The sequence below is a fragment of the Pelodiscus sinensis genome, chromosome 16 (genome assembly GCF_049634645.1).
Source record: "Pelodiscus sinensis isolate JC-2024 chromosome 16, ASM4963464v1, whole genome shotgun sequence".
Classification (NCBI taxonomy): domain Eukaryota; kingdom Metazoa; phylum Chordata; order Testudines; family Trionychidae; genus Pelodiscus; species Pelodiscus sinensis.
This window is the reverse complement of record NC_134726.1, coordinates 37062313-37082498: the sequence shown is the minus strand read 5'-3', so window position 1 is coordinate 37082498 and position 20186 is coordinate 37062313. Positions and strand designations below refer to the sequence as shown.

Below are 20186 nucleotides of genomic sequence, written 5' to 3'. Positions count from 1 at the left end.
GGTGAAAATTCTGCTACCTGACAATCAGGCAGTTAGGTTGCCACACGACATCCTTGTGGGATGTGCCATCCTGCGGCAATTTCACTGCCTGTGTTTTGCACTAAAATGTCGCATTTGCCAGAGTAATTCTGGCGCATTGGCCAAAGCTGGTCAACCAATGGGGAGGCTCCACGTTAAAAGGTGAACGAACACCTCGTGTCCTGTAGACCAACAGGATCCCCAAGCATGACAGACGTTGGTCCGTCGTGGGACGCCCATTTTGGTAACAACCCTTCTTAAATATGAAGCACACACCTTATTCATCAGAGTTAGGTACTTATATGGCCCCCCTGGCCATGACAACTGAGTGTCTTAGAAGCTTTAATGTATTTATCCTCCCAATGCCCCCATTAAGTGTTGTTATTCCCGTTCTATATGGGGCACAGAAGGGCTTGCTCCAGGTCACCTGGCACGGTTGCAGAGGAGTAGGGAATTGAATGCCGGTCTCCTAAGTCCCATGCTAGCCTCTTAAGCACTGTATGATCCTTCCTCAGTCTTCTACAGCTGGGGAATAGCTCAGTGTACTAACAAGGAAGCCTTTCACTTGCACAAATCTACACCACAAAATCCTGATTCGTTGCACAAAAATCTCCTGCATAAATATGTTACCGACTGTGACGTGTCCAGATGGGGGTCAGCTAAGAATCTTAGAAATATCTAACTTCTCTAGCGAGGAAAGGAGTCCTTACTTGGGAGAAGAGATATGCCACGCAAGACTTACAGATTTTGATGAGACTGACAGTCGATATCCAGTGGGAGAAGCTGTAGGTACTGGGTGTTTAGAGCGGGCAGGAATAGCTGGAGCTGTGAGCCAAACCAGAAGGCGTACTGCTGTGCTGTGAAGGTGCTGAATTGGAAGGATTTGAATATTGTCTCGAAGGCTAAATCACGAATCCTGGGGTTGGGCAGGACAATGAGATGTTTCTACAATAGAGTCAACAGACAATGAGGAGCATGCATGGCTCTTTTGCCATTACCCTAATGATTGCTTCAGGCAAAATAAATGAGATTTCAATCCAGGAGAGATTTTTCTGTGTCAGGTGTGGAATGCAAGAAAGCCACTGGGTCTTAATACGGAATCCACAAGGCTGTGTCTAGACTGGCAAGTTTTTCCGCAAAACCATCTGCTTTTGCGGAAAAACTTGCCAGCTGTTTACACTGGCCGCTTGAATTTTCACAAAAGCACTGACGATCTCATGTAAGATTGTCAGTGCTTTTGCGGAAATACTATGCTGCTCCCGTTCGGGCAAAAGTCTTTTTCCGAAAAACTTTTCCGCAAAAGGGCCAGTGTAGACAGCAGAGATTTTTTTTCCGCAAAAAAGCCCTGATCGCGAAAATGGCGATCGGGGCTTTTTTGCGGAAAAGCATGTCTAAATTGGCCACGGACGCTTTTCCGCAAAAGGTGCTTTTGCGGAAAAGCGTCCTGCCAATCTAGACGCACTTTTCCAAAAATGCTTTTAATGGAAAACTTTTCCGTTAAAAGCATTTCCGGAAAATCACGCCAGTCTAGACGTAGCCCAACTGTTCAATATAATGGAATCATGGGATGAATATCTTCTTTGAATGGTGTTCTTATTTAAGTTTTTCAAATCAATTCATAGAATACTAGCATGGACGAGACCTTGAGAGCTCATTACATCCAGTCTCCCACCAAGCACCATCAAAGTCATGCCTGACAGATGTCTAACCTGCTCTGAAATATCTCCAGTGGTGGAGATTCCACAACCTCCCTAGGCAACTTATTCCAACGTTTCACCACCCCGACAGGTAGAAAGTTTTTCCTAATGTCCAACCTAAACCTCCCTTGCTGCAATTTAAGTCCATTGCTTCCTGGGGACTTGAAGACTGTTATTCTTTCCCCTCTCAGTCTTCTCTAAACTAAACAAGCCTAAACAGTCTTCTCTTTTCTAAACTAAACTAAACTTTCCATCTTCCCTCCTAGCTCATGTTCTCTAGACCTTTAATCATTTTTGTTGCTCTTCTCTGGACCCTCTCCAATTTCTCCACAGCTTTCTTGAAATGTGGTGCCCAGAACTGGACACAATACTCCAACTGAGGCCTAATCAGCGCAGAGTAGAGCAGAACAATCACGTCTCGTGTCTTGTTCACAACCCTCCTGTTAATGTTAATTCTTAGCGGAGTCCAGCAAATCCAAGGATGAAATACTATCCGAAGGAAGAAAGAAACATGAAGATGTTAAGGTATTTTAGCTATTTTTGAAAAACATTAGAAAGAGAAAACAACAGCCTTACTGAAATGGTAGGATGCCTACAGTCTACAGACAGGTGGACATATTTGTAACCTCTGCTTACATCGTCTTTCCCTTCGGCTGGATATTTCCCATAATTCCCCTCCTCCAAATCCTGCATAGCCATAGCAACGGTCTAGAACACCGTGATTAAACTCTTGTAAAGTTGACAGTTTGGGTCTATTTTAAATAAGTGTTGGGACTTATAAGTGGAGACCACCCTCTAGGAGAGGCGCATTTCCTGTACCTGTTCTGCCACAGTGTTAAATTCCATTATGAAGTCGGTCATTTCCGCGAAGGTGCGCGTTTCCATTTTCGCCAGGATCTGGACCGCAGACCGTTCGTTCCTGATGGCGTTCGTCACCACCATCATCTCCCCCATTTGTCTGGCAGACAGCAGGTCAAGAACGTCATACTGGTGGGGGGAAAACACAGCCTTAGACGCTGCTGGCTTGTTGGTTACTTGTCACCGTAACAACTGCTTTCAGGGCTCACGTAGTCTGCTAGGCCGGTGGTTTTCAAACCTTTTTTCTCATGACCCCGTTGAAGAGAATTGTTGTTGCCACAACCCAAAATAATGGACAAGAGTGCGGGCGCCGGGGTGGGGCTGAGGAGGGGAGCTTTGGGCTCTAGGAGGGGGCTCTGGATTTGGAGGGGGTGTCAGGGTTGGGGCAGGAGGGGCTGACCTTGAGTGGCTCCCGGTCAGCAGTGCAGCGGGGGCGCTAAGGCAGCTTCCTGCCCCTCCTGGCACCGCAGACCAGACTGCGCCCCAGAAGCAGCCAGCAGCCGGTTCCTAGTTAATGTGAGTGTGCAGCTAGTGCTCAGGGCAGGGCAGTGAGCGGAGCTCTGTGCAATCTCCCCACCCCCCACGTAGGAGCCAGGCCTACTGCCAGCCGCTTCTAGGGCGCAGCGCAGCCTGTGGCACCAGGACAGGCAGGGAGCTGCCTTAGCCCCCACACTGGTCACCTGACCCCCCTGCAACACCGAGACCCAGCGCCCGACATCCCGCCACCCAGTCCTGGGTCACGACCAGAGCTGGCCCAAGCTACGGACTGACCGGGCTACTGCCCAGGGTGCCCCATTGTAGGGGGCACCGCGCGGGGCTGACGGACTGGGTGGGCAGGGCCACGCATGCACCAGGTGCCTGTGGGCGGGGCTGCGCATGCGCTCGGGGGGGGCGGGGCCGCGCTCTCGGGGTGCACAAATGGCTTGGGCCAGTCCTGTTCACGACCCTAGTTTGAAGCCCATTCTCTGATGCTTTAGAAGGCGGCATAAGGACCCCAGAGGGTACTCTCTTTTGCAGTACTACACCATAGCTGGCTTGTGCCTTAACTGTCCCAGTTTTCCAGATATCAAGTAGAAAAGGGAGATTCTCCTCTACTGGACACCGCACTACGCCCATCCACTTACCCCATTAAAGTCCTTGTAAAAGGTGAGGAGCTGGGTGTAGTTAGCAAACTGCCTGAACCGGTAGAAGATGAGCTGCAGGAAACTTTGGCTGTTGCTGTACGTGCCAGGAAATACCGTCTCTGAGAAGGCACCGTGGAAGCAAGAAAAGACAGGGAGGAACAATGAGAAGACAGCTTTATCCAGCCGTGGCTCTCACCTTTCTTTGGCCAGTGACCCGCAACGTGGCGGAACACTTGTCCCATGTGACCCGCGATTAGGGCAACAGAGGATTGTGGGATGTGGCTCACAGGAAGAACCGGCGGGAGAATGTTGGTTGCTAGGCGATGGTGATGGTTGCAGAATGCGTGTGGTGCTCCTGGGGGCTGCTGGGGCTGTGTTTGAGGATAGGGAAGGGTTACCTGTAAAGGGCGGGGCTGAGGGGGCATCTGCTGGGAGTGTTGGGCGGGGTAGGGCCATTATGAACGGTACCATATATCCAGCTACTCTGGAATTATGAACATAGAAACACGGGGCAAAGCCTAGTGACCATAATGCTCCAGCCATGTTCCCTGCCCTGTGCACGGAGGAGAAATTCCTTTCTGGCCCCAGCGGCGGAACAGGGGGAGAGCTTGGGGTTGTCACACAATGTTTCTACAGGAGATATTTGCAGGCCGTTGCCACGGGGTATCAGTCTGCTACCTGAAGCATTAAGTTGATGGCCCAGGATTCTTTGGATTAAATTGTAGATGCCGTGTGAAGTCTGTGGTGAAAACTGTGGGACGAGGTTGTCCAGGCTTCGGATGCTGCAAAGGATGAAGAGACAAGAAACCGTCGCTCCACATTTGAGGTATGCAATGACACGGGGGCTTTGCAAAGGGGGAAAATAACGACACGGCATCGTGCCTTAGTTGGAACCAATTCTTCCAGAGGTCGAGGCCACAAAAGATGAACCACCAGCCAATCAAAGAGATGTTTGCCCAGGGAGAGATGTTTGCCCAGGGTGCAGGCCGATTAAGAATCAGGCTCTGGGCCTTCGTAGCAGCCTAGATGCCAGTTAGACTGTAAACTTTTTGAGTCTTCCCATGATTTGCATGTACTGAACCATGGGGCCGGATTCATGAACTCATACATTTATTCCAAGGCTGGAAGGGACTGTCATGTAAGGAATCTCTGGCAAGGCCTGTCTATTGCTTGTATGATTGTAGTTCTATAGAACAACTGGTCACAGCTCAGGTGTCTAAGTGCTACTGTGACATAATTATATGTACTAACTAGCAGACTCACCCAGTATTGCCTGGGTCCTTCAGGGCAGAGTCTTGGGGATGCAGGGAGGGGGTGCAGAAGGCTGGGGTCCAGGGCATGTTCTCTCCTTCCACCAGCCCACCCCGTTCTCTCCCCCTCCTCTGGCACTGCGGCCAAAGGCCGGAAAGGGGGAGGGAAGAAGGTTTGTGGCACGGGGCTACTTACCCGGTGTGCTGGCAAGCAAGATGGCAGAGCCCCTTGCTGCCCCCACTGGCCACTCTGAGTATCACATCTCTGCAAAAGCTGCCCCTCCCTTTGCATGTTATGGAAAACAGTCCTTTCCCCAGGGCTGCCGGTTGTGCTGGTTTATCTGACTTTAAGTTAGGAGAAGAGGAAGCTGCCTACAGAATTTGGTGGCCCTGGATCCTACCATTTAGGAGGAGTTCTTGAACAAACAGACTCGCAGAAAGACAGACAAAAAGACATACTCGATGATATTGCTATAGATAGAAATATATAGCAATGAATGATCATTTAACGTGGCCTCCTATATAGCACAGTATACAGAATCCTGATGGGGATTTCTGCTACTGTAGGTGCTACTGGAATACAAATAGTAACACAAGTATGAAATAAATAATAATAATACTAGGCAGGGATTCTGAATTTATGGGATTTATAAACACTGGCCAATGTAATCTAACGGTTGTCCTCCAACACGGAGCAGAGAACGGGTAGGGAAAAGAGAATGATGGGGTCAAACAGGACTGCTTAGAGCGGCTACAGCATAAGTTTGTGCTGGGAAGTCAAATGCCATAAGCATCTGCCGATGGGCGTGAGTCCACCATGCTCTATGTATATATATATCGAGATATTACCATACTGCCAGCCAGCAGTATGTAAATCCCTTAAATCGCAGCCTGAATCAGGGATGTTAAATATCGGTTAATTGAACAGTCGAGTAACCTTATGAATTCTTATCGGTTCATCGACTATTCTATAGTCCCTGGGGGTGGGGCCGGCAGCAAGTGTGCTCCGGCCTCACTCCTGAGGAGCCAAGCTCCCCTTGCAGACCAGCTGTCTGTCACCCAGTGCTGCTGCCTCTAATACAGAGGCAGCAGCATGGGGTGGCAGCAGCCCCTGTCTAGGGGATGTCTGAGCTCCCAGACCCGGCGCGAGCCAAAAATAAGCTGGGCTGCCTGCCCATGTATCTCCTAATACACTTCAAATGCAGAGCTGCAGTGAGGTAGGTCCCAGACCCATCGCAAGTCAGGAGGGAGCCGGGCAGGGCGGCGAAGGAAATGCATGAATCATAGAATCATAGAACCATAGAGCTGGAAGAGACCTCAGAAGGTCAAGTCCAGCCCCCTGCTCTAGGCAGGACCAATCCCAACTAAATCAACCCGGCCAGGGCTTTGTCAAGCTGAGACATAAACACCTCTAGGGATGGAGACTCCACTACTTCCCTAGGTAACCCATTCCAGTGCTTCACCATCCTCCTTGTGAAATAGTTTTTCCTAATATCCAACCTGGACCTCTCCCACCACAACCATTGCTCCTTGTTCTGCCATCCATCACTACTGAGAACAGCCTCTCTCCATCCTCTTTGGAACCTCCCTTCAGGAAGTTAAAGGCTGCTATAAAATCCCCCCTCACTCTTCTCTTCTGCAGACTAAACAAACCCAAATCCCTCAGTCTCTCCTCATAGGTCATATGCTCCAGCCCCCTAATAATTTTGGTAAAGTGTAATCTATAGCATTAACCTATAAACTTTTGCTTATCGGTTTATCGGTTGTTCGATTATACTATTCCATCCCTAGCCTGAATTTTCTTTCATTCCAAAGGTAGAAGAATTTTTTACAATTTATTTGTAATGCCAACACAGCTATCCCTTGGAAAGTAAGTCCTGGATTTCAGCATGCAACTTCCCCCTAAGTCCTGGTGAACTGGAATTTTTCCCATGGGGGAGCCTGTCCTGGAACTCAGCAATGCAGGCGATACTTACATGGCAGTGTAGGATGGGAAGCTGACGTCGGCCGGTATTAACTCCAGCAGGTCTGCGTTCATACTAGGCAGGAGGAATTTGAGCCTCTCCACAAACCAGGCCTCATAATCCAGGTCCATGAACGTGTAAAAGTGTTTAGACAGGCTGGTAAACAACGTTGTGAGCATTTCTTGTCTCACTTCAGCATTGTGCACGCCCGTGAGGTTCGCCTGTGGCGGGTAGGGAGGAGATGCAGGTTATGCACGTGCATTGAGAAAGAAGAGGATATAGTTTGCTTTGGGCGATGTCTGTGCAGGTTGTTTACAAAGACTCACAAGCAAGGTGTGTAACTGAGCTAGGTGGGGGGAGGAATAGCTCAGTGGTTTGAGCATTGGCCTGCTAACCCCAGAGTTGTGAGTTCAATCCTTGTGGAGGCCATTTAGGGCAAAAATTAATCAGCAATGATACTTGGTCCTGCTGTGAAGGCAGCGGACTGGACTCAATAACCTTTCAAGGTCCCTTCCAGCTCTAGGAGCTAGGCAATCTCCATTAATTTTTAGGTTCCTAAACCCCTTAAGCATCAGCATTGGAGGTGGAAAAGACCAATTAGTCCCTCTAACTGGATTGCTTCCTATGGTGAGTATTTAGTGCATATTTCTGCCTAGCTGTAAATGATTGTAGCCCCTTAAGCAGGCTCTTCCAGTCTGAGCTCTCCCTGTCAGGAGATTTCTATTCTCGCTGAAATTCCTGCTTCGTTTCCTTTTGCTCTCCGGCACCTCTTCCACCACCCTTCTCAGAGTTTTCTCTGCAATTAAGCAGAATTATTCTGCCAAGTCTGCGGCCGGTGTTATTGGCCATATCTAAATCCAGTGCTCCTTCCCGGGATCCATTCCCATGCTGTCGCCCCGAGGACCATGGGAAGCAGAGGGAATGGCTAAGAGGCAAGAGGCAAATGGAATTCTGCTGCTAGCGATGGAGTGTCTCCTGTCTATGTCTCATAAGGAATGTTCCTGGGTCACCACTGGAGAGGGCGAGGCATAACTAGGAACTAGTCAGAGAGTTGTTGTTAACGGTTCTAAATCCTGCTGGAAAGGGATAACAAGTGGAGTTCCTCAAGGGTCTGTTTTGGGACCCGTACTGTTCAATATCTTCATCGATGATGTAGATATTGGGATAGAGAGTACGCTTATTAAGTTTGCAGATGATACCAAACTGGGTGGGGTTGCGACTTCTTTGGAGGATAGGGACATAATTCAAAATGACCTTAGCAAGTTAGAGAAATGGTCAGAGGTAAACAGGATGAGGTTTAATAAAGAGAAATGCAAAGTGCTCCACTTAGGAAGGAACAATCAGTTCCATACATACAAGATGGGAAGCGACTGTCTAGGAAGGAGCATGGCAGAAAGGGATCTAGGGGTCATAGTGGACCACAAGTTGAATATGAGTCAACAGTGTGATGCTGTTGCAAAAAAAGCAAATATGATTCTAGGTTGTATCAACAGGTGTGTTGTAAGCAAAACTCGTGAAGTCATTCTGCCGCTCTACTCTGCACTAGTTAGGCCTCAGCTGGAGTACTGTGTCCAGTTCTGGGCGCCACATTTCAAGAAAGATGTGGAGAAATTGGAAAGGGTACAGAGAAGAGCGACAAGAATGCTTAAAGGTCTAGAGAACATGACCTATGAAGCCAGGCTTCATGAACTGGGCTTGATTAGTTTGGAAAAAAGAAGATTAAGAGGGGACATGATAGTGGTTTTCAAATATCTAAAAGGGTGTCACAAGGAGGAAGGAGAAAATTTGTTTCTCTTGGTTTCTGAGGACAGGACAAGGAGTAATGGGCTTAAAGTGCAGCAGGGGAGGTTTAGATTGGACATTAGGAAAAAATTCCTAACTGTCAGGGTGGTCAAATATTGGAATAAATTGCCAAGGGAGGTGGTGGAATCTCCCTCTCTGGAGATATTTAAGAACAGGTTAGATAGACATCTGTGAGGGATGGTGTAGGTGGAGCTTGGTCCTGCCTTGAGGGCGGGGGGCTGGACTCGATGACCTCTCGAGGTCCCTTCCAGTCCTATTATTCTATGATTCTATAATTCTATGATAACCCCAAGCGGCAGTGAGGCTGGTGTCATAACATGATGTGAACATGGAGGCCCAAGAAGTCGGCAAATTTCTTCCCACTCACTCCTGATAGAAGGGTGAGCTGTGCACCAGCCTGGGGCGACCCTTGGGAACAAAGCAGAGTGGAAGGGGTCGCTGTCTTATGTGATGGCTGCTTAGCCTTGCGTCAGAAAGATGGTCAACTGCAAAGCAATCTGGACCACCCTCCCCTAGAGCGAAAATTCCAAGATTTCCCAGCCGAGTCCTTGCCAGATGCCATTCCAGGACACTTGTCCGGGGAATGAACATCGCACTGCACCCTGATAACCTCCCATGGATGATGCAAAGAGGTCATCAGTGAAGGGCTCAAAAGGAGAAGTGACCAGCCCTTCTCACTAGAGTGAGCATCATTCCCATGAGACATCACGGAAAAGGGGAAGGACGTGGAAGAACGAGGGGGGAAGGTTCCTTCTTGGTGAAATCCTGCGTACCCGCATAAGAGCCCCATTGAACTTCGTCAGGAATTCATCCATCTTTGGCAGTGTTATTTCAGAATCTTTGCCCTCCAGACTTCTCAGGACCCGAATCATTGTGGTCACATTAAATAATGCATCTGAAGTCATCACATACTCCATCAGCTGGTCAGCTCTCAGGAAACCCAAAAATTCCGCCTAGGAAACACAAACACCAACCATTAGCTGAGGAATGCATCATCTGTCTCCACTAGATCTATCTGCAGCAAATGATCTGTTGAATTGATTCTCCTTTCAGATTGCCTGTAAATGGATTGCAAGTTTCAGAATTTTCAGCATAATCATCAGATTGTTATGCAAACTGCATTTCAGCTTTGAGAGAACTCACGAACCATTCACTGGGGATACTCTTCTGAATAGTTGATGGGTTGCAGTTCAAAATTGGAGCTGCTTTGACTGAATAGCTAGGCCACACAGTTGTCTAAGGGCAGGTCTACACAGCAGCGTTATTTTGGAATAATTGACATTATTCCGAAATAACAAAGAGCATGTCTACGCTACAAGCCTTTATTTCGAAATAACGGCGAGCTGGAGGACTTCTTACTCCAACTCCTGTAACCCTCATTATACGAGGAGTAAGGGAAGTCGGGGGAAAAGTGCTCCTCTTTCGACTTCCTGCTGTTTAGACAGCGCCAAAAGCCGAATTAAGCCATTTCAGCTTCAGCTACGCAATTGACATAGCTGACATGGCGTAGCTTCATTTGACTGTAGCTCTGCTGTGTCGACGTACCCTAAGAGATGAGTCTTAGTTAGGCTTCCAGTGGGATTCCTCTTACTTGCAAATTTTGAAATTTCTGCCAACCATCTGCCAAGCCACGAAAATGTACGGTCCTGACGACCATACCTGCCCGCCAACTGCTTTGTTGCGGTATTTGTGACTGGGGACGACTCAGAGGGTACGAACACAGCCACAGAAAACTTGGTTCAAAATGTAAAGCTACGCCGGTGTGACGTAGCGGGGATTGTGTTGCTTTGTTGTGCTGTGTGTGATTCCTGCTGTCCTGGGCACTGCAACTGTCTGGAGGAGGAATCCTAGAATCCTAGAACACTAGGACTGGAAGGGACCTCGAGAGGTCATCGAGTCCAGTCCCCTGCCCTCACGGCAGGACCAAGGGAGGAGGGGGGATGACTCACGGCAGAAGGGACACAGCGTAGCACAGGATCGGTGTAACACAGGGACCAAGAGCAGCCAGTATCATTCCTCTCGGGGAGAGGGGCTCCCGGGCCCTGTTCTGCTCTAAGCCCCTTCTCTCATAGCCGAGACTGACCCTTCCCCCAGGTCCTAGTGCCCGGCTTGCAGTCGGCTCTGCCTGCCCTTTGTCTCCCTTCCAGAGCAGTTGTTGTTATTTTCTATCCTCTGGCCCTCAGGTGCAAGAGGCCAAATACACTCCTGCAATGGGTCATCCCCCCGTCCTGAAATGTGATTTGTCCTTTTCAAATGTGCTCATTTTTTTAAATTGTATCCTTTGGTATATATGGTCGTGCCAATTTTCTTCCACTATTTGATCTGAGGAAGTGGGTCTGGCCCACGAAAGCTCATCATCTAATAAACCGTCTTGTTAGTCTTTAAAGTGCTACATTGTCCTGTCTTTTGTTTCCCCCTCCTCCACACAGCGATGCCGTGCCTAGGACAGTAGGAATCACACACAATGCAACAAAGCAACACAATCCCTGTGACATCACAGCATGCTGTGTTCTTCACACATATCTACCAGTAGGGTAACGTATATTGGCCAGATTCTACCCACACACACCCACCTCCACACACACACATAAATCTAGAGCAAGTGCAATGAAATCAGCAGAGTTACTCCCGTTTTACATCACTGCTCCTGACAGAAGAATGTGACCCTGATGCTGTGATCAAATTCTGTGGGATTTTCTACAGTACAGTTAGTTTTTCAATCAATCCCCGTTACACATCAGGCAGCTCATACATACAGGGTTAAAATGTTCATTGGTAGATTTCACTTCTTCTAGGGTTGCATCAAAGAAAAATGACCTCCAGGTGGCCTGTATCCATTCCATGGTGGACTCCGCTGAGTACCCTAAAGGAAAAAAAACGATCTATTGACCTTCATGCAATTATCCGTTTCTTCCATCCCCATATGCACATTTTGTTTAAAAAACGTATTTGTCCCAGAGAAATGGAAAACTCGGTGCCTGGCGGGCTGAAGGAAAAAAATGCTGCTGCTAATTATTAGGATTATTTTTGTGATTATTATTATGATTATTATTATTAATAATAATAATAATAATAATTTGATATTCCATAGCTGTCATGGGTTGTAGAGGGAACCGGGAGGTTGCAACTTAAGCAACTTATACAGCCTCTCCCTGAGTTACGAACGAGTTTCAGACCAAACACGTGGCCGTAACTCAAAGTGTTTGTAACTCGGACCCCATTGAGTTACATGGCGACCACACTGCTCGTAAGCGCGGATCGCGTTCGTAACTCGGGGACTGCATTTATGCCCGCTTCGGACGTAAATGCGAATGGTCGTAACTGCACCGTTCGCAACTTGGGGACCGGCTGTATTCTAAGCAAAACCCGAGTGCAACAAATAAGGCCACAATGCCTAACAGGAAAGCAGCAGGCGGCAGGACGGGCGAACTTTCAGAACAGGACCCCATAGAGCGCCCGTATGTGTTTGCATTGTCACTAGGTGATATTTAATTTTCTTAGATGCAATGTGAGGCTGATGCTCTGCCGGGGTCAGGGATCACCGGGTTCAAGAACAGGCACCAGCTGGCACTAGGGAATGGTGCTTGGACCCTGCTGAGAGGGCAGAGGCTGGAGTTTGAACATGCCCAGGTAAGGCCAGGCTGGCCCTAGGGAGTCCGTTCCACTGGCTGAACCGTCTGTGCCCTGAGTGAGAGGGTCTGACGGCTCCCTCCTCCTCGCAGGGGCGGGAGGTGGGCATGCAGAACCTGGGCTTAACACACTGTTGGAAAGACGACGCCTTTTACAGAGCCGCTCCCCTTCCTGCTTCACCTGTGGAACTCCTTGCCAGAGGATGCAGTGAAGGTTAGGACTTTAACAGGGTATGCATTAGCCTCAGTTGTTCTGACCTAGAGGAGGGAGAACGCGACCAGGCGAGCCGTGGTTCTCACAGGGGAGGGTGTTAGCAGCGCGCACCGCATTCTAGGGCCACCCCGTCACGTTACCTTTCAAGGCTTTGAGGTTTTGCACAATCCAGAGTACGACAGCTCTCCTAGAGGACTCAGTCATGTGCAGGTGAGCTCCCTCCAAGCCAGCCACGCTGTGGGGACAAGAGCAACAAGCATGGTGAAGGACACGGACAGACAAACAAACTCTCCAGGTAGGATCTAATGGAGCTGGGGTCTCGGGTAAGGAAAGACCAATCTCTTCTCCAGAATATTATTCCACAGTCAACCTGTGGAACTCCTTGCCAGAGGATGCGGTGAAGGTTAGGACTTTAACAGGGTTCAAAAAAGAGCTAGATAGATTCATAAAGGTTAGGTCCATCGATGGCTGTTAGCCGAGATGGGTAGGAATGGTGTCCCTACCCTCTGTTTCTCCAGAGGTGGGTGACAGGTAAGGGATGATGTGAGGATTCCCTGTTGTGTTCCCTCCCTCTGGGGCATCTGGCATTGCACTGTCGGCAGACAGGACACTGGGCTGGATGTACCATTGGTCTGACCCACTGTGGCCATTCTTATGTTCTTATGCTCCTTTGCTTGGGTGTTTCCCCCTGAGACGTTCCCTTACATTGCGCCCTTGCTTCAGACTTACCATGCCACCCCTAGCATGCTGGCAGGCCCGCTCACAGGAGGGAGCATAGGACGCCACTGCCCTGGGACCCGGCGATTCAAAAGCTATTGTGGCCGTGGAGGTGGCCGGAGCCTCGGGTCCTTTAAATCACCGCTGGAATCCGGCGCAGCGTGTTCCTTGTGGCTCAGAGGACTGGGGGAATGGGACATGCTCCAGGTGGTGCTGTGGGCTGACTGCTTCAGCCCCGCCCCTTCCGCTCAAGAACCTGTCCCTTCTAGGAGTGCAAAGCCACCTCCCCGATCTTGCCAGGGCCTGGCGAGGCGGCCAGCTCCCCGGTAGGCAGCAAAGCGATGGCATTGTTCTATGTCACTACGTGCGTTTCCTCACCTACTGACTCATGCTGGTTTGATCTGGATTTGGCAGATTTTGTGGCCAGACCTGGATCCTAAACCTTTAGTTCCACCCCACCGGTTGCTCTACGCCTCTTCAGCCCTACATATATCTGACCTGACTAATGACATCAAGATCTCAACTGGCCTTCACTTACAAGATGGGGAGAAGAACATAAGAACGGCCACACTGGGTCAGACCAAAGGTCCATCTAGCCTAGTGTCCCATTTGCCAACAGTGGCCAATGCCAGGTGCCCCCAAGGGAGTGAACGAACAGAAACAGGGAACCATCAAGTGATCCCTCCCCTGTCACCCATTCCCAGTCTCTGACAAACAGATACTAGGGACACCATTCCTACCCACCCTGGCTAATAGCCATTGATGGATCAATCCTCCATGAATGTATCTAGCTCTTTTTTGAACTCTGTTCAAGTCCTAGCCTTCACCAGATCCTGTGGCAAGGAGTTCCACAGGTTGACTGTGTGCTGCATGAGGAAAAACTTCCTTTGGTTTGTGTTAATCCTGCTACCTTGGTGAATGAAAGGAAAGCACTTCTGCCCTGCTGATAGAGTGACCGGCCATCAAAGCTCGACGCAAGACTTACATTGCCACTAAGGAGTCATAGTCCTGTGGGATGACGAGGGCGAGTGATGTTTTGCTGAAGCTGGGGCTCAGGAAGCGCAGCTGGTTTTGGAAGGTGGCGTTCCAGTCGGGGGCGGTGTAGGCCTCCATTTGCCTGGACATCATGGCCAGGTAGTTCTGCAGGAGCAGCTGAGAAATAGCCTGATCTGGGAGGACGGAGATTTTCTCCTGCAAGAAATGAAGAAGGCCCAGTGCTTGACAGACTTGTGTCTGTGAAATCAGAGTCCAACTCTGCTGGGTGGGAAGGGGCTCTTTGGGGGTGTCTACACTGCTCTGGGGAGCTGCCTTCCCCACTCGGCTGAGCTAGCCCATGAAAAGTAGCAGTGTGGGTGTCGCAGCAAAGGTGGAGCTAGCGCCCTGGGCTAGAGCCTGGGGAACTGGGTGGTCTTGTTCGATCAGCTAGCCTGGGCCACCACCCAGGGGTCCATTTCCACAGCTCCAGCAGAGCGAGCACGAGTCTGTCTGCTTGGACCGGGAGGCGGTTTCCCCACCTGCCGTGTAAATGGACTTTTGTTAGCCCTCTGGTCTCAGATCTCAGACAGGGGAACTGACAGCCGCCCCTGGGCCAGGTGGGGGCGGTGACTCCGTGGTCCTGGAAGAGGCGGAGCATTGGGGAGAAGGGGAGGGGCTTGGAACAGCCAGCCCACAGCATCACCCAGAGCATGGTGTGCCCCCCAGATCTCAGAGTTACATGGCACTGCATTCCAGTGGCAAGGTGGAGGTTGTGGAATCCCCATCTCTGGAGATATGTAAGAGCAGGTTGGACAGACACCTGTCAGGGATGAGCTGGATGGTGCTTGGTCCTGCCGTGAAGGAGGTGGGGGTGCAGCACTGGGATGGGTTCCCTAGGGAGGTTGTGGAATCTCCATCCCTAGAGGTGTTTAAGTCCTGGCTTGGCAAAGTCCTTGCTGGGATGATGGAGTCGGGGTTGGTCCTGCTTTGGGCAGGGGGCTGGACTCGATGACTCCTGAGGTCCCTTCCAACCCTAATTTTCTATAACTCTAGGATGTATGAACTACCTAGTCCCTATCATGCCCGGACTCATTTCCCTTTCTTCTCTTCCGTCAATGTCCGTACGAAATGACAGTGAATTATATTCTGTGCTTTGCGTTTCATTCGTCATTGAAAGGACTTGCTGCCAACTGAATCTTGGAAGCCTGAGAAAACTATGTCCCCCCTCCCCCCGCATAAGTCGGGATGGGAAACAGCTGCCGCCAAGTCGATCTCAAAGAGGACCTGAGGAAAGCCTACCCTGAGCGCGGCCTCTGTGAATTTCCTCAGAATCATCTGAGCATCCTCAGGTGTGCTCTGTTGGAAGAACTGAATGAGCTGGGCTGCTCGGTCCATCCTGGTCAGTGTGTCCGACTGTACCATCATGTCCCCAATCTGAGCGGGGGTCAGGAGGTCCAGAACCACGTACTGGAAAACGACAAACCACACGGACGCGTATTAATGCAAACCCAATGCTTTCATTTTGGAGACCCGTCGCCTCTCCTCCCCTGAAAACACGCGGCTGGCGGACACGCCCCAAAAGACTTACCGCATCCAAGGGCTGGGGGAAGAATGAGACCAACTGAGCGTAAGATGCTTCCATGGAGAATTTCCCCAAGTATTCGACTAGCCAGTCTCTAGCGGACACCCTGGGATAGCAGGCAGCCCCTGCATGGAGGATACAGGAAAAGGCATGGACGGGGAGAGTTGAATGGAACAGTCAGTGCTAATCGGCATGTTCATTGCTGCCCGTGTTACAGTGAGAGAGACTCTATCACCAGTCACTGGCTTGAATGAGGACGGCCCACTAAAAACTCCACTCTAGGCACTGAGACCTGATCCCTGGCCGGGGAAGTCAACGGAAAGACGTGAGGCCGTTGATTTAAATAGGCTTTACATGGGATACCGGGTTTGAGTTTGATTCTGCGAGCGGGAAGGCTGCAAATTGTGCAGACCAGCAGTGGAGCCGACAGACTCATTGGGCCCCTGGACAAGGGGGAGAGGAGGGGAAGCCAGCTCCTTGGGGGCGAGGCATCAGATAGAAGGGGCGGAGCTAGGATTAGCCTCCCCCGGGCAGCCCTCAGCACTAGTGGAATCTCGCTTGGTGAACGCTCAGCTCTTCACGGACTACAAGGATCCAGACGCGAGTCTCATCAGTGTCGGCTCTCCGCTGTGAGACGCCCCCCAGCACGGAGCTCTGCTAATTGGACACATCTGCCGTGCCCAGTCACTGCGTGGCGTTTGCACAGAGACAGCTCTTCTGCCGTGTGACGGGAGTTGAAAACGAGTCGGAGCTTGGCTCAGTTTCCTTTTTCTTCCCATACTTGGCAGAGAGAGGAAGGGACTGAAAGCTACGTGCTCTTAAAAGCCTCAACCAGGCACTTCCTTCTGGCCTGGTAGATTGACAGGTAGAGCTTATAATGGCTAGCCTCATCTCCCCAGAAACCTGCTCAGCACAAACACCCGTAGCCTTTTGTTTCACAACCGGGGGGCTCCCAAACCACTCCCAAATGGTGCTCCAGGCTGTAGTCTTATGTTGGGCTCTTGGGAGCCTGATAACGGAAGACATGCATGAGGCCTTCCTGTCCAGCAAGCAGACTGGAGGCGATGGTGCCCTTCCAACAGGGGCATGTGCTTTGGTTAGCAGTGTTGTAAAAAGCACAACGTAGGCAGATAGAGCACGCCTGAAGGGAACTCTGAAAAAATAGCTCCTTTGGGAGGCCTTACCGGTGTCCTGAGATGTCTGTGTTAGAAAAGACACGATGTAGTGATACACGTCCCTCTTGCCATCCTCAGGAACGTCAGAGAAGCCGGTGTTGATCCCAGCAATTCTATAGTATAAAAACAACCTGTGAGTGAGCCAAGGAGGTTCTGGAGCCAACTGAGTCTGGTTCACAGAATCCTAGAAAACTAGAACTGGAAGGACCTCAGGAGATTATCGAGTCCAGTCCCCTGCCCTCACGGCAGGACCAAGAACCATCTAAATCACCCCGATAGATGTCTGTCTAACCTGCTCTTCAATATCTCCAGAGATGGAGACTCCACAACCTTCCTAGGCAATTTATTCCAGTGTTTCACCACCCTGGCAGGCAGGAAGTTTTTCCTAACGTCCAACTCAACCTTCCTTGCTGCAATTTAAGTCCATTGCTTCTTGTCCTGTCATCAGAGACCAAGGAGAATACCTTTTTTCCCTCCCCCTTGTAACACCCTTTAAGGTACTGGAAACTGCTCTCATGTCCCCTCTCAGTCTTCTCTTTTGTAAACTAAACAATCCCAAATCTTTCAGTCGTCCCCCATAGCTCAAGTTTTCTTGACCTTTAATCATTTTCCGGACCTTCTCTAATTTCTCCACATCTTTCTTGAAATGCGGTGCCCAGAACTGGACACACTACTCCAACTGAGGCCTAATCACCAGAGAGTAGAGCAAGAAGAATGACTTCTCGTGTCTTGCTCACAACATTCCTGTTAATGCAGCCGAGAATGATGTTTGGTTTTTTTACAACAGTTGACTTATGTTTAGCTTGTGGTCCACTATAAGGATGTTAAAATGTGGCTAATTGACTAGTCGACTAGTCAAGAGGCACTTCCGCATTCCTCCTTTGAAATGTACAAGAGCTCCCACTGGGGCTCTCGTACATTTCAAAGGAGGAATGCGGAATGCCGCGTATAGCCCGGGGCCAGCGGGAAGTCCCGCTGACTCCGGGCCGCATGCGGGTGCCTTCTCTGAAATGCACAAGAGAACCCAGCAGGGGCCTCTTGTGCATTTCAAAGCCATGGAGCCCGGGAACAGCGGGGGACTCACAGTCCCCTGCTGACCCCAGGCTCCATGCTACGCTGCATGCCACTAGAAGCCCAGGGTCAGCTGACCCCAAGCTCCTAGCACCATGCAGTGTAGCATGGAGGGTGTTCCGTGGATCAGCTGTTCAGCGGCAGTCCCTTTGAACCACGCATCTGCATGATTGAAAGGGGCAGCTGCAGGGAGCCCGGGATCAATTGGGGACTCCCCAGCTGACTCCAGGCTCCTATTGGCATGCAGCATAGCATGGTGCCTGGGATCAGCAGGGGACTGTGAGTCCTCCCGCTGACTCTGGGCTCCATGACTTTGAAATGCACAAGAACCCCTGCTGGGGATTCTTGTGCATTTCAAAGAAGGCACCCGTGTGTGTGCAGCCCGGAGTCAGCGGGATTTCCCGCTGGCCCCAGGCTATACGCAGAGTTCCACATTCCTCCTTTGAAATGTACGAGAGCCCCAGTGGGAGCTCTTGTACATTTCAAAGGAGGAATGCAGAAGTGCCTATCGACTCGTCAACTAATCAAAAAACTATCCAATAAGCAAATGCTTATCGGATAGTCGACTAGTCTTTAACATCCTTCGTCCACTATGGCCCCTAGATCCCTTTCTGGTTGAAATGAAATACTGCAGTGCTGGCTTGCTCTGCCTGCCTTTCACAATTACAATAAAAAGCCAGGTATGAAATCCATGGGAGCTGTCCCATTGACTTCAGCAGAGGCAGTATTTCACCCTGCAGGCGGGTTCAAACTAAAGTCATGCTTCTAAACACCTCTGGACCAAGCTGAAATTCGGACCCATTTAAGATCAGAATGTGGCTGCTTGCAGGATCATCTCCTGACAAAATGAGCCGTCCATGTGCGTGTCAAGTTTGTGCTACAGCTGGGAGTAAAAGACTCCCAGGGTGTGGCTACACTGCAGCATTTTTCCAGAAAAACAATTCTTGTATCCACACTGCCATTGAGTTCTTTTGACAAAAAATCAAAAGAACGGAGGGGTTTTTCCAACGGCGGTAAACCTCATTCTACGAGGAAGAAGCCTTTTTCCGAGAAAGCTTTTTCGGAAAAAGGTGTGTGTGGACGGAGAAGACGGAGTTCTTTCAAAAGCAAAGGCCTCCAGGAGATAACACAGGTGCCCTGGTGGCCACTCCATCCAGACAAATCACAACTGAAATGTGTGATAGCATCCAATCAATGTGGATGCTATCTTTCGAAAAAGCACATCGCTTTTTCGTTGCGCTTTTGCTGTGTAGATGCTCTCTTTCGAAAGAAAATTTCTGGAAGATCTCTTCCAGAAAAGTTTCTTCCTAAAGAAGATTGCAGTCTCTATGTAGCCCCAGTCTTGTTTTGTGACTATGGCACCATCGGCTCCTCTTGGGATTCACCCACTACTAGAATCTACAGCACCAAGTTGTCTGCTTACAAAACTCTAGGCTCAAGAAATGAAAGGGTGTGAAAAAGGAGCCTATGACTCACAGAGACTTGTAGGCGCTGCAGGACACGTTGATAGGGATGTTGTGAAGAACATCAGCTTTCATGCTGGGCAGAACCACCACGAGTCTTTTCTTAAACCACAGGTCATATTCAGCATCTGTGAATGTGGGGAGTGCAATGCGCAGCTGCTCCATTGTTCTAGCCAGCATGGTGTGCTTCACTTCCATCGAGATATTGAGCACGAGGACAGGAGGCTACACAAGGGACAGGAAACACAATCATTAAGCTCTGTGTGGGAATTTGAAAAATACAAGTATTCCTTTCTTGTCCAGTTTCTGTTTTTAGATGAAAAAGTCTCTTGGCCATCTACTTCCTATTCTTAGGCAAGGTCTACACTAAAGGGGAAGGTCAAATTAAGACACACAACTCCAGCTACATTAATTACTTAACTGAAGTTGCCATGCCTTAATTCAAGTTTCTCCCCACAGCAGGAGGCTGATGGCAGCAAAGGCTGATGGCAGGAGCAGGAGTATCGGCTGCTGACAAGGGGGCCCTCTGAGTTCAACTTAGTGGGTCTTTACTAGACCCGCTAAATCAAACTCCAGAAGATCGATCGCTGCAGTGTCGATCTTCCGTGGAGTGAAAACATGGTTTCAGAAGCGGAAGTTGCTCAGA

At 49.8% G+C, this 20186-nt stretch overlaps 1 protein-coding gene across 4 annotated transcripts in view; it reads right to left on the bottom strand.

The window, feature by feature from the left end:
• LOC102455891 (uncharacterized) overlaps positions 1 to 20186 on the bottom strand; it is a 100745-nt gene that overhangs the window by 64771 nt on the left and 15788 nt on the right. For all 4 annotated transcript variants that reach the window (XM_075899815.1, XM_075899817.1, XM_075899816.1 and 1 more), the window contains 13 exons: positions 19554 to 19765; positions 17016 to 17119; positions 15838 to 15956; positions 15549 to 15716; positions 14260 to 14465; positions 12698 to 12792; positions 11471 to 11577; positions 9488 to 9667; positions 6924 to 7132; positions 4376 to 4479; positions 3698 to 3816; positions 2535 to 2702; positions 761 to 963 (listed from right to left, as the gene is read on the bottom strand). In XM_075899815.1, the coding sequence (XP_075755930.1) occupies positions 761 to 963; positions 2535 to 2702; positions 3698 to 3816; positions 4376 to 4479; positions 6924 to 7132; positions 9488 to 9667; positions 11471 to 11577; positions 12698 to 12792; positions 14260 to 14465; positions 15549 to 15716; positions 15838 to 15956; positions 17016 to 17119; positions 19554 to 19765 (1994 nt within the window). The remainder of the gene's footprint in view (positions 1 to 760; positions 964 to 2534; positions 2703 to 3697; positions 3817 to 4375; positions 4480 to 6923; positions 7133 to 9487; positions 9668 to 11470; positions 11578 to 12697; positions 12793 to 14259; positions 14466 to 15548; positions 15717 to 15837; positions 15957 to 17015; positions 17120 to 19553; positions 19766 to 20186) is intronic.